The sequence below is a fragment of the Paroedura picta genome, chromosome 3, assembly GCF_049243985.1.
Source record: "Paroedura picta isolate Pp20150507F chromosome 3, Ppicta_v3.0, whole genome shotgun sequence".
Taxonomy (NCBI): Eukaryota; Metazoa; Chordata; class Lepidosauria; order Squamata; family Gekkonidae; genus Paroedura; species Paroedura picta.
In genome coordinates, this window is record NC_135371.1 from 129,932,404 (window position 1) to 129,946,687 (window position 14,284).

At 43.4% G+C, this 14,284-nt stretch overlaps 1 protein-coding gene across 2 annotated transcripts; it reads left to right on the forward strand.

Annotated features, from left to right (window-relative positions):
- The first annotated feature begins 1,939 nt into the window (after positions 1 to 1,939).
- Positions 1,940 to 14,269, forward strand: MRPL38 (mitochondrial ribosomal protein L38). Of its 2 annotated transcripts, none has more exons than XM_077327759.1 (9): positions 1,940 to 2,072; positions 5,462 to 5,641; positions 7,187 to 7,321; positions 7,414 to 7,622; positions 8,432 to 8,504; positions 9,052 to 9,097; positions 9,866 to 10,024; positions 10,994 to 11,130; positions 13,702 to 14,269. In XM_077327759.1, the coding sequence occupies exons 1-9, from the start codon at positions 2,006 to 2,008 to the stop codon at positions 13,836 to 13,838; spliced, it is 1,143 nt and encodes a 380-aa protein (XP_077183874.1). In that variant the 5' UTR covers positions 1,940 to 2,005; the 3' UTR covers positions 13,839 to 14,269. The 2 variants fall into 2 exon arrangements, with proteins under 2 accessions (XP_077183874.1, XP_077183876.1); XM_077327761.1 differs by lacking the exon at positions 1,940 to 2,072 and adding an exon at positions 4,970 to 5,115.
- The last annotated feature ends 15 nt before the right edge of the window (positions 14,270 to 14,284 follow it).

The window sequence follows — 14,284 nt, forward strand, 5'->3', positions numbered from 1 at the left end:
GTAAATTGGGGTGCTCATGCCCTCCAAATAGAGGTGGTGAGGGAGAAACTGCAAATTGGCTACATTGCACAAGGTTCCTCACAGACTCCAAGCTTGTTTCCTCTAATATGTTTAAGTGCTTGTCACAAAGGCAGCAAAACAGATCCACTTAAAGTCCAGGTTGCAGCTTCTGCATGTCTGGGAGGCTTCCTAGGTAAGCAGGAAAACATTTGCTTGTCAATTAAAATAAACCCTCCCAACCCCCACCCCCGCCATTTAAAAAAAAGCTCAGTATGTTATAAGCATGTTCATTGCCTCTCATGTGAAGAGGCAGTAATACTGAGATCCTGGGAGGAGAAAGATGGGGAAATTGGCATGCTCAGTTTCTAAAAGATTGTTATATCCTGGAGATTTTGGTCAGAAGGATGTTTCCCAATTGTTTACTCCCAACCACCACTACCACACTCTGTCAGGCTCCCAATTTGTTAAAGCATATTTTCAGTGAATTTCCCCTTGGGATGAAAGCAGCAGAATCACTGGACACACACAATACACATCATCATATGCGGCTGATTACAGCAGACCAAATTTAATTGTTACAATAACTGTATGATACTCCACATTTAAGTCTGGATAGCTGTGATCCATTTAAGGTGAGCAGACTTCTGTTGTTTTCATATGTTTTCCCTCAGTCTCCCTACCCCTTTTCTTTCCAATTATTCTCTGGCCCTGGGCATTCAGGATTTGCTCTTCTCAACCTAAGAACCTTAGGGTGCCTCTTGCTCTCCTTCATGTTTTATCTTGCCCCTCCCAACTGCTTGTCAACTTAATGCCAGTTGAGCCAGCCTGGTGTAGTGTTTAAGACAACTTCTAAACAGAAGAGCCAGGTTTGATTCCCCACATACAGCCAGCTGGTTGACCTTGGGTTACTCACAGTCATGTCAGAGCTGCTCTCACAGAGCAGATCTGTCAAAGTTCTCTCAGCTCCACTGACCTCACAGGGTGTCTATTGTTGGAAGAGGAAGGAAGGCGATTGTAAGCTGCTTTGAGACTCTGGGTAGTGAAAAGCAGAGTATAAAAACAACACTTCTTCTATCATAATATCCCCAAAATTCATCATTTGCTCTCACCCAAGATTCTGACAATATTGTTCATAAGCAGCAGCACCCTAAACATGTGTTCAAGTGGATAGCCATGTCGGTCAGAAGTAGCACAACAAAATTTAAGTCCAACAGCACCTTTAAAACCAACAAAGATTTATTCAAGGCGTGAGCTTTTGTGTGCAAGGCACACAAAAATGAAAATGCCTAAGGAAGTGTACCTGCACACGAAAGTTCACACCTTGAATAAACCTTAGTTGGTCTTAAAGGTGCCAGTGGACTCCAATTGTGTCACCCTGAACGTACTTGGACATGCATGGGTGTTTTAGAGGGGCATGACTCAAATTAGGCTGACGCTGTCGTTTACTGTTTCCCACTATGTTACTGGCGATGAGCTCTGATTCCTACCCGGAGACTGGCATCCCTGCTCCTCTAGAAGGAAACTTGCGACATTGGCCGTTTTCTTCCTGCCCTTCCCCTTCCCTTGTCGCGCTTTCCCCGAAAACTGACTTTCGTGTTTCAAACGGAGTCCTTCCCCGAACCCTAAGAATGAGTCCACCCGTGCTGCTTAAAACGCTTCAGTGTCCTTCTCCTCCTCTCGAAGTGCCTATGTGGAAAACATTCAGGCGCTCTTTGCAGTGCGGGGGACGCTCCATCGTCTCTGCGCCCCCCTCCCCCTTGCGCCATTGCGTCTCTAAAACAGCTTGTTCTTATTCTCACGAATAATGCACACAAAAACTCATTATGGACTTTTTGCTTTCGTGTCCTTTATATCTTTGATGAAACCTTCTTCAGTACTTTGCCTACGTTTGAGTCGGAAGCATTTCAATCAGGCACTGAAGCAAGCAGGCCATTCTCTCGATGACGTCAAAGTACGTCGCCGATGAGAGAGGTCTTTCTTTAGGGGGGAGACGGCGGCCGGGAAAATGGCGGCGCCCATACTTAGAGCGGTGTTGCATGGAATACGGAGCAGCCGAACGCTTAGTACTACTGGTAAGTAATAGACCGCCTTTCCCTCTGAAGTCCTCGGAAATATGTTTTCTGGTACACTAAAGACTATGTTGAGATCCCCAGTAGGTGGTGTTGCCCTTCTTTGACAATGGGTTTGAATTAGTTTATGAACGTACCATACAGAGGGCTTGATCTGGTTGCCCCTGCTATCTGAAGTTAAATAAGTGGTGACCTGTGAAAGGGCTATTTCATTTGTGGCACCAAAACTCTGGACCTTTCTCCCCAGGGAGACTCATATATATGTTTCCGTTGCTGTATTCTGCCAATGGGTGAAGATTGTTTTTGTTTGTTTCATTTGTTTTTCCATGGTAATTTATTTCCTGCCGAATGTCCTAGCCATTGTTTCCATGTATTTCTGTTTTTAAAGCTCTGGTTCTAATGATATGTGTTTTAAGGGTTTACATTTTTTTTTAATGAGGTGGTTTTTACTGTGCATTTGCCCCCATTTGTGTTTAATTGGGGTTATGAGGAAAGGCAGGTTAAAACTGCTGTAACAAAATGAAAATTACTAAGAATTTGTCTATTAGATGCTGTAGCATAAAAACTACAGGTGTTTATACAGAGTCAGACTGTTGATCCATGTAGTTCAGTATTTGAAGAAGAGTTGGTTCTTATATGCTGCTTTTCTCTACGTGAAGAAGAAGTGGCTTACAGTCGCCTTCCCTTTCCTCACCCCACAACAGACACCCTGTGAGGTGGGTGAGGCTGAGAGAGCCCTGATATTCCTGCTCGGTCAGAACAGTTTTATCAGTGCTCTGGCGAACCCAAGGTCACCCAGCTGGCTGCATGTGGGGGAGTGCAGAATCGAACCCGGCTCGCCAGATTAGAAGTCAGCACTCCTAACCACTGCACCACACTGGCTCTCCAAATACTGGTCCACATACATTCAGGTGTTTGGAAGCTGTGGAGGGATGGATAGAGCAGCGTCACCTGAAACTCAACCCTGTCAAGACAGAGGTCCTGTGGCTGTGCAGGAAGGCGACAGATCTGGCAGTGTGCCTTCCCCCCTGGCTGGGGTGCAACTTAACATCTTGCCCTCAGTCTGGAATTTGGGAGTGGTACTGGATGCCTCCTTGTCCATAGAGGCCCACATCACGGGAGTAGCATGTATGGTGTTTTTCCATCTGTCTTGCAAAGCTACTAGCACCATGTCTGTCCTCAGACTGCTTGGCCACAGTCATCCATACAACAGTCACCTCCAGACTAGATTTTTTTGTAACCCACTCTACATGGGCCTACCCTTGACCTGGAAATTACAGCTGGCGCAAAATGCGGCTGCTAGGGTCCTCACTGGAACAGGAGGCCCTGTATCCAGATGGTGTTGAGGCAGCTGTATTGGTTACCAGATGCTGCCTGGATCAGATTCAAGGTTCTGGTGTTAACCTTTAAGGCCATCTGCGGTCTGGGCACTACAAACCTGCAGAACTGCCTATTTCCTTACAACTCCCTCAGGGCTTTACACTCAGCAGATATGACTGTTGGAGGCCCCCAGCCTGAGAGAAATTTGCCTGGCCTTAACCAGCCAGGGCCTTTTTGGTCCTGGCCCCTACCTGGTGGAATGAGCTCCTGGGAGAGCTGTGGGCCCTGTTGGAGTTTTCACAGTTCCACAGGGCCTGCAAAACTGAGCTCTTCTGACAGGTTTTTGGTTGAGGCTAGGGCTTGGAAGATCTGGGCCCTCTCTGAGGTCGTCAGGGCCCCCCTAGGAAGATCTCCTTTGAGGCTCATTTTTCAGAGTCTGTCGAGCCGGAAGAGGGAGTTGTTGCCATTGGGTTTATAACTGGGAATTTTACCGATGTTTTATGGGGTTTATATTTTAGTTGTAAACTGTCACAAGCTTTTTCGGGAGTGGCAGCATAGAAGCCAAGTAATTAATTAATCAATGCAAGAAAGAAATACCTACCCATCTCTGGTCTGTCTGTCTGTAGTGGTCATTTCCATATTTGACAATTGATATATTTCTAAATGGAAATGCTGGGAACTGAATTTGAGAACTTCTTCATGCAGTTGGCTTTAGTTGATGACCTCCATTAGAATGTAACCCAAGTTCATATTTCACTGTTATTCCTACTGGATTTATCTGTAATCTTGGATGCAGTAAATCATATCCTGTTCAAGCATTTGGAGGCAGAAAGTGGTATAACAGAATGTGTCTGGGACTAGTTTAAATCATTTTGCATGGGTCAACTCAAAGGGCTGCCACTGAAAATGATTATCTTCAGAGTGGGAGTTATCCTGTGAGGATTTACAGGGCATAATCTTAGCCCCTGTTATTCAACATCAGAACCAAACTATGGGTTCTTGAGCTTTGGGTGATGGGTTCAATCTGTGCCTGCTGCTGCCATTTCAGGGAAGAATTTGACCTTTTAAAAATATTACAAAATTGTGCCTGTGGCACAGGGGACCAAATAAACTTGTCACCTTGCCCCTAGTTGGTCTTTTCAAGTACTGGTGTTTTGGGTCAGGATCAGGCTTTCACAGCTTTTTTTAATAGTCAAATCTTTTATTTTATTTATTATTTTATTTAGATTTTTATACCGCCCTTCCCTACGGCTCTGGGTGGTTTACAGAAAACATTTTGGAACATTTACATTGTTACATCAATATAACAATATAACAACAATAACATACCAACTAGAACAGTATTTCAACAACAATAACTTTGACACTCCCTTGGTAGGTTCGGCCTCTCAGTCTGGGGGGGGAATCTGTAGATGTTATGGGTCAGTCAGCCTCAAGCAAATGCCTGAGGCAAGCAAATCTTCCCTCAAGCAAATCTTCCCTAAAGTGATGGTGGCAGGCACTCATTACAAAATATTTCATCAGAGGTTTTTTTTTTTTAGTGCTCCCTGGTTTCCCAGTTTTTTCTCAGAAAAACTGAAGAAACATCCTGTGGAAGAAAACATAAAGAATCTAATAATATAGTGGAAGTACTTTTAAGTGATTGCCTCTTATTTTTGGGAATTGGGTTCTTCATTGCAAAAAGATTTTGCCCCTCTTCAGGCACTGAAGGACAGAGGGTCTGTGGGTCAGTAATGTATTGCTATTGTACTTTGGCATAGAATGATGCAACAGCAAACATAGATGTGTTAGTGACTCAAACTCTAATTACTGTTGGGTTGTTGTAAGAATACTGAGGCTTGTGCTAAAGAATATAGAAAAGTGTTAAAAGTTGATGTACTCTTTTCATCCAAAGTATGAAACAACTTTCCCATCTCCATCCCTTCTGTGTCTGCTGCCACTTTGCCAATGTATCTTTTGATCTTCTTGTTATTACTTCTATTCATGATGGTTTGAATCTGGGAGGGCTGAATGTGGACCCCAACTATATTATGCAAATCTGTTTGTAAAATACATGTATGTTTTGTTTTTAGCTTTTCTATGCAAGCTTGGGGTACCTCTGGGGCCAATGCCTAATGAAGATATAGATGTCAGCAACTTGGAGGCACTGAAAAAGTATCGCAGCTTTCGTCGTTACTTCAGGGAGGCAGAAAAAGAGAGAAATAAACTTCACTGGTGGTCAACCTACAAGAAACACATCACTCCAGAGCAAGGTAATCAGCTGGAGTGCCACATGTGGCCTTGCAGTTCCCTGCTTAAGAGAAGGTGGCTTTCCTGCTTAAGAGGAGGTGGGAATTCTCCCCTTCTATGAAAAGAGGACAGAAGAAGAAGAAGAAGAGGAGGAGTTGGTTCTTATATGCTGCTTTTCCCTACCTGAAGGAGGCTCAAAGCGGCTTACAGTCGCCTTCCCATTCCTCTCCCTCTCACCTTTAAGGTGAGAGAACACCAGAAAGCCATAGCCATGCATGCATATGAAGCTTGCCTCTGTTGTGTCATAGAATCATAGAGTTGAAAGGGGATATACAGACCATCCAATCCAACCCCCTGCTCAATGCAGGATCAGCCTAAAGCATCCAGGATAAGGATCTGTCCAGCCGCTGCTTAAAGACCGCCAGTGAGGGGGGGCTCATTACCTTCTTAGACAGCCGATTCCACTGCTGAACTACTCTGACTGTGAACATTTCCCCCCTGATATCTAGGCAATACCGTTGTACATGTAGTTTAAACCCAATACTGCAGGTCCTGTCCTTTGCTGCCAACAGGAACTGCTTCTTGCCCTCCAAGTGACAACATTTCAAATACTTAAAGAGAACAATCGTATCCCCTCTCAACCTCCTCTTCTCTAGGCTGAGCATTCCCAAGTCCCTCATTCTGTCAAAGTCAAAGCACCTTTATTGGCATCTACATGATGAAGTCAAAACTAAATTAGGGAGAACCAGTGGTCCATACCACAACTTTATAATATCAGGGCTCAGACAAGAGGGTATTCTGAGCATTGCACAAAGTGTACCTCGTTGTTGAGTAACTAGAACAAGGAAGCTAAAAGCCCTGAATAAAGTTTCCAGTCCCTGCTGTCTTCTTCCCCTCATCACCCAGAATGTATTATTAGCATCTTCACATTTCCTTCCTTTGGAGGAAACCTCATTCAATGCAGTGGCACTTATTTCATATAAACTTCCATAGGATTGGATTGAAAGAGCTAATCAGTTGCTTCCTTTATTCCTGCTCCATTGAGGTGAGCATTGGTAACCCATCTAGTGAATTGGGATTATTAAAAGAATAAAATGCAACCTGCACTCTTAGGAAGTGAAAAGGTGGAGTCTGGAATTGTGTGCTGCAAACTGATGTTACTGAGTTCCTGCAACAGGTGCTGTTTTTTTTTTTTTTACTGGAGTAGTACAGATTTGATCTCTTTGCATATCAGAAGCCTGTTGGCATAGAGGCAGTGTTAATTTGCTGTAGCCTGGCAGGCAGAAGATTATTGACAACAGGGGTAGTCAACCTGTGGTCCTCCAGATGTCCATGCACTGCAATTCCCATGAGCCCCTGCCAGTGTTTGCTGGCAGGGGCTCATGGGAATTGTAGTCAATGGACATCTGGAGGACCACAGGTTGACTAACCCTGATTTATAAGACTAATCTAAACCATAAAGAATGGATCTGTTCAGCTTCTTGGACTTTCATAGCTGGATCTTCAGCACAGCTGTAGACAGAGAGAAAGAAATATGGAGTTTATTTTGTACACTTTTTAAAATCTAGATGAAGAGGCAAAGATAGACATTGGCCTACCTCATCCTCATGAGCGACGGGCAAACATAGTTAAAGAGAGAAAAGCTATCATGAAACAGATGTTTTCCAATGTGGATTTGGAAAGAGCATCCCGTCTCAGGACACGTAAGTTTCCTTGATCCAGTTACATCTATTCCTTTGGTATTCGTAAAAGCTTAGCCGGTCAGTATTTTGCTGTACTTTCTTTCTACTTGCAGTGTTGATTCCACTTGATGAGGTCAAAGCTGAATGGGAGAGAACCAGTGGCCCATACCACAAGCAGCGCATAGCAGAACATTACGGACTGTACCGTGACTTGTTTAATGATGCCACATTTGTTCCCAGAGTTCTTTTAAGAGTGGGATATGACTCCGATGAAGATTATGTTGTGCCAGTTTATCATGGGAATTTAGTGACCCCCACAGAGGTATTGTACCAAGCACACAGAATTTCACAGAAAACATAGACCAAGGGCACATTAAAAAGAAATGTAGAAATATGAACAGATCTAGTAATAGTTTTAAGAAAAATAGATTCTACTTTTTCAGTCTTGTTTGAGCACTCTGAAAACTTTCTTTTTGGTTATACAAGCAACATGAAACAAATGGTACATTCTATTTAAGGTATGCATTAATAAGATTAATTGGACCATTCACCTTAGTTAACTCAATGCAAACTAACAGAAGCACCAAAAAAGTATATATATATTTTGTGACAACAGCTTTCTGTATCGTATTTCTATAAATGTAGCCTGCTGTCTGTCTTCATATTGAATTGAATACCATTGACGGTGCAGCCAAAGCAGATGCTTCAGTTCCTTGCCCCTCAGGCATGTATGTTTGTTGTTCCTGTGCTAACAGAGGTAATAAATAATACGCCATTTCCCCCTCTTCTGTCTGGAACTGGATATGATGTACCTTTGTGCCGCACTGATGCGACATCTCTGAAACGACATCATTCTGCTATCACAGCTCTATAAACCTAAAAGCGAATCTCTCTCTCGGGGATTCATATTAAGTCAGAAGGCCTTTCTGTCTCATTATGTTTCATCAGATTGATTTTTACGGTATATTTGATTCTGTGACCTATGCTGCAAAGAGGAAGTGATGTGAATGGCTTGATGCCGTCTGGACTGAGGTTGGCAAACAAGAGACCAAATGAACCTTAGACTCCTTATGCGCAAAATCCTAGGCAAATATCTTCATTGTCTTGCAATCATGGCTACATTTTTTTCAGGCTCTTCACCCTCCCAAAGTCGTATTTGATGCAGATGAAGGATCCCTGTGGACCCTCCTGCTCACTAACCTGGGTGAGTGCAAACTCTTCTCAAGAGGTTTTTGTAGTAGGTGCTCTTGGTTTAGAACTGAAGGATATTTTTATTGCAGTGGGGTTGCTAGTTAAAACATGAATTTTGTAGCTGCTGTAAATAGCTAGAGCTGGGTTAGCAGTTGATCTAGCAATTCTTCTGGTTACTGTTATTGTATAACATGATTTAAATCATGGCCTTTAAATCCCTGTTGAGACAGAATACATCTGTTGACAGCTCTGGAAGTTTGAATTGGTTTGGGAGGGGTCTCTTGACTCTGAAGCACAATCTTGGGGTCCTTTTACTGTTTGTGTGTATGTGTGTGTGGGGAAAATGTCACTTATTAACAATAGTACCACTGTCATAACAGGATTAACTCATACCACAGCAATGAAACCAGTGGAAAAGCAAGATCCTGCAGCCCTGTTTTAAAGCTGATGGGAAGGGAGGGAGAGAATAATTTGTACAGCAAGATAGATTTTTCTGCAGGGAAGAACTATACAATTCTAGATTTCTTTGCATTTAGTTTCTGTATGTATTCTGCATGCAGATGGACACCTGTGTGACACCAATATGGAGTATGTCCACTGGCTGGTGTAAGTATTGACTTTTAATCCATCATATCTTTCAAGCATCTGTTCTAGTATGTCAATAAATCTGGAACAGAATTGCTGTTTAGCTACCAATATGGCACTAAGCGTAAAGTCAGGCTTGGATCATAAACAGCTGGATCATGCTAGACAAAGACAATTACATCCGCTCCCACTGCAGGCTTCTGTGTTCTCCCCCCACCATGAAGTTGTGGTTCTAAGCATATGTGTAGTCCTTATTGTGGCCAATTGGGAACAGCAAGCTAAAATTATCATTAGTATTCTAATCTGATGATCCCTGGCCTAAACTAGAGCCCAGCCTGGTAGAATGAGCTGCTAGCAGAGACCCAGGCCCTTACAAAACTTCCAAAGGGCCTGCAAAATTGAGCTTTTCCACCAGGCATTTGGTTGTGGGCAAGAGTAGCACCTCCAACATCGGCAGGGGCCCCACCCAGTCCTGTACCTGGGGATTTTATCCAGGCTGCATGCCCCCATCTTAAGCCAGGTTGGATAGGAAAACACCACCAATAGTGTGGCTTGGTTCGTTAGAGAATGATCCTTGGACGGAATGACTATGGAGTAAACTGAATTAATTTTAGCAGGAAACTTTTAGGTTATATATGTGTTCACAGCTGGACTGTTTTATGCTTCATTGTAAGTTGCCTCGTGACTAAAAAGCCACAGTCTAAAACCAATAAATAAATAAGCAAGCTTTTTATGCACCAGAGTCCATTGACAAAGTTGTTTTTTTGAATTTCACTGTACCTTTCACAGGGCAAACATTCCAGGCAACAAAATAGAGTCAGGCAAGGAGATTTGCCATTACTTCCCACCATTTCCTGCCAGAGGAACAGGATACCATCGCTACGTCTTCCTTCTCTTCAAGCAGAACCATCCAATAGATTTCACTGATGAAATGCGGCCAATGCCATGGTAACTCTTCAGAGTTTGCATAACTACTTCGAAGAGGTCAGTCCCCTTGTTTAAAGTAGGTTTGTCATAGACCATGCAAAGAAAGAAGTATTGGTAATGTACAAGAAGGAACCCACAAGGACTTGGGGAAGGCATCTTATTTCCCTTCCCACCTACTTCCTCTTTCCCTGTTCTGAAAATCCTCACGGCCTCTCCCCTTTCCCTGCTTTTCTCTTCTAGGGTTGCCATCTTTCCTGGAACCTGAACAGATCTCCCAGCTACAGAAATCAGTTGCTCCTTAAGGTTGCCAGCTCCAGGCTGGAAAATTTATGGAGAATTGGGGGGTAGACCTTTTGGAGAGGAAGTGACCACAGCATGATACAAGGCCACAAATTCCACCCTCCAAAACAGCCACCTTCTCCAGGGGAACTGTCATCTGGAGAATCGTTGTAATTCCAGGTGATCTCCAGATCTGACCTGGAATTCAGCAGTCCTAGTTCCATGGAGGAAATGACTGTTATGGAGGGGGAAGTCCACATTTAATGTTGGACTGTCAGCAGTCAAATAATATTCTGAAACTTCTCTTTTTAAAATAAAAATATTCCAGTAAATAACAATACTGGAAGAAAATTGGTGACGACTTGAACAGGACAGTAATGGTAGCTAGAGTGGGTACACTAGCATTCCTTTAAGTCCATATTCTCTCTTACTTATATCTGGCCTGACCTGGATAGCTCAGGCAAGCCTCATCCCATCAGATCTCAGAAGCTAAGCAGGGCAGTCTCTGGCTAGTATTTGGATGGGAGACTTCCAAGGATTTGGGTGAAGTTCCTTCAAGGAACACTGGAAGTCGTGTCGCAGGCAGGCAATGTCAAACCACCTCTGAACATCCCTTGCCTGGCTTCCAGTCAATCCTCAGATCCCCTGGCTACACCACACATGCCATATGATAAATAAATATACATAATCTTACTGTATCTGTCCTCTTAGCCACAGCCTCAAGATGAGAACCTTCAGGACATTTGATTTCTACAAGAAGCATCAGATGGCCATGACTCCAGCAGGGCTGGCGTTTTTCCAGTGCCAGTGGGATGATTCGGTCACACATGTTTTTCATCAGCTTCTTAGTAAGTACAAGGTCACACTCAGTGGCTCTTGAATTCTGTATTTGTGAATAGAAAATACAAATCCTGCAACCAGACCAGTTTCAGGAAGTAAATGTGTAAAATGTTTTGGTATACATGCCAGCTCTAAAATTTAAAGTTAACATTCTGAAATTTTATCTCCTCCCCCAGCCCTGTTCTTATCTATTTTCTGGGATAGGGTTAGAGAGTTGGGAAGAATATTTTAACTCATGAAACATGAAGAAGCATTAGTGAGAAGGGATATGGGGTGTCAAACCAGAGCCTTGAATCCCTGCTGTGTTACTGTGCTTCAACGGTTTGCCAGGAGCTGGCCGTGAAACAGTACCCAGGAAGAGCAGCACAAAGTTCTCTTATGGAGCGTACAGCTAACAAAATACTGGGCTAAAAGGGAGAGCCGTTTTATAGATTATCCTCCTTGGCATGAAAAATATTTTGCCTTTTTCCTCAGCGGTGGGGGGAATGATTGTGGAAAATGTTCCACTGGCTAAAATTGTGTGGCCTGTTGCAGGATGTACTGTCTTCTCTCTTTTACTTGCTCTGATTAACAGCAAATATCTGAGTCTGAATACATAGCCTCATGCTATTGTACTCAGCCAATCTCCCCTCATTGGCCAGTCTCTAGAGGGGAATAAACAGAGGAGAAAATTGGCAGGAGAGGAATGGAAGCAGTGACTGAAAACAACTGTAGAAAAGAAACACAAAAGAGGATAGGACTGAACACTAGGGTGGGGCGTTGGGCACCACTTACTACCTTGTGAAGCAAAAGCCAAGAGAACACTTAACTTCATGTGAACTGGAGCCTCCGTGCTGTCATCTGCTTGATTTATTCCCCCATATACACCTGCTTGATATATGGAGATCACACTTTTCTTCCTCAATGGTACTTTAGCAGCAGATCGTGATGCCTGTATGTAGACCAAGGTCTCTACCTAAAATTGTGTATGTATTAAGTTCTCAACTGTATCTATATGAATTGGGAATGTTTTTAAAAGCCAGAATCAAGGTTCACTGGATGTTACAATAGTTGCTGGATCCAGGAGTGGCATGCTGACAGGGAATTGTAGTCTATGGCCATTTGGAGAGGCACAGTTTGGCGTTCCTGGTTTTATACTGAAGCCACAGAAAGGACCTTGCTCTATCTAACTATAATCTGTGCGGCGACAGATAAACTCAGTTTAGCCCAGTGGTTAGGTAGTGTCCCAGAAGAGAGAGAGTAAAATAAATCTAGCCAAGTATCAGCATCTATCTGTGAATAGCAGCTTCTTTTAATCAGACAGGGTCCATTCTGTTCTGAGCAAGCATCTGAAACAAGCAGGTTAGAAGTAAGGGTGTGCATTCACCATAAACTGAGCTGAAAAATACCTGGAAAATATCTTACTGGTAGTTTTCAGGTTATTACATCTCAGATTTAAGATTATTTTAAAGATTATTTAAGATTTAAGATTATTACATCTCAGAGAATTAGATCTGATCAACGGCTGCTATAGCTAAGCCTGAATAAAAGCCGATGGGGTGGTGTTATTCAGGAATATTCGGCTGTTATTGTTGTTGTTGTTTGTTGTTATTGACAACATTTATTTCCCACCACTCCTGAGGCCGGCTCATGCTAAACCCCAATAAAACCCCACAGTACAAGGACATAAGAAATCATCCAACAATTAAAAAAAACAGAACAAACATGGCGGGCCAAACCGGGCGGTAGCTGGCCAGGTCCAGTGATGTTTTCTTAAGGTGAACCACTGCCCTCATTAGCAGCTCAGGGAACTCCCCAGTAGATGCCAATCTTGCTAAGAGGTTGATAATATCCCTGAGCTGGCCTTCTATCTGCTGGCCACCTCCTTTGAGGAGCCAAGACGGGCAGGGATTCAGGGGGCAAGTGGTAGCCCTGACTGACCCCAGCAGCTTGTCCACTTCAGGTAAAGAGAGCCATCTGAAGCCATCAAATGTCACCCTCAAAGGCGGCCAACAGGCCTCCAGTTCATTTACTGTATCAACCTTGGTAGGAAGGTTGTGGCGGATCAGCTGAGGTGGCAGGAGCTGAGAGCTCCACGCCACCTCAGCTGTGTTTGGCTCTGGGCCTGACCCAGCCCAGGATTGGCCAGGTCAGCGGGAGTTCAGAACTTCCAGTCATATCTGTGTGCAGTGGAGAGAGACTTCCTCCCCCCACCCCGCCACACACACGCACACACACTGCATGCTGATCCTGGGGCCAGCTTCACCTGCAGCACAGTTTAAACTATACTGCAGGAGATGCATTTTTCTTCTCAGGTCTATTGGACATGGAAAAATTCAGGATTCCCAAAAAAATCCCAGATCTGAATAACATCTCAGTGTTGGGATCTGGGACTCTTTGTTTGTTTTTGAAATACCAGAATTTTTTCAGATCTAGTAGATGCAAACCCAAAAATGCTGATGGTTAAATTTTTGTGGCTTTATGAACTGCCAGTGGTCTGTTTATTTTGTTGTCTCTTTTGTTGTGGAGGTCCTTAAGGCATGTTTTTGTTGTGGTTTTAAGTTTGCAGGATTAACTAACATGTTATCCATCTGTTACAGACATGAAGGAGCCTGTGTTTGACTTTGTGAGACCCCCTGTATACCACCCCCCACAGAAGAAATTTCCACACCAACAGCCTCTGGGGTACCTGGACAAGTACAGGGACAGTGATGAGCCAACCTATGGCATTTACTGAGAGGTCTGTGCTTTTCAAAGGCCTCTGGCAGAGGAGTCACAATACAAGAATCCCGAGGGACAGTTCGTGTGTCTGACTTGTGAATGGCAGCATACAAATTGCATTTTGGTTCTGATTCAGATCACCATTTCTTATTCACCACTTGGAAGAGAGATACAGCTCATGTCCACTCTTGAAATATAGATCAGAAAAAGTTTCTCCAAAGTTTTCATTTATGTATTAACAGACCCTGGATTATCCAGGAACTGAATATCTGAACCATGTTCTGAGGAATCAAATACTATTCATAATTTGCTGCCAGCAAAGCAGTCTGCTTTATCTCTCAACAGTTGAGCTGTTTCAGCAAAATGCTTCATCTGAATTGGATCAGATTCAGTCACTGCTGAAATGCTGGACCATGTGGTACTGAATAAACCTGCTTTTGAAAATCATGCTTGAAACAGGCT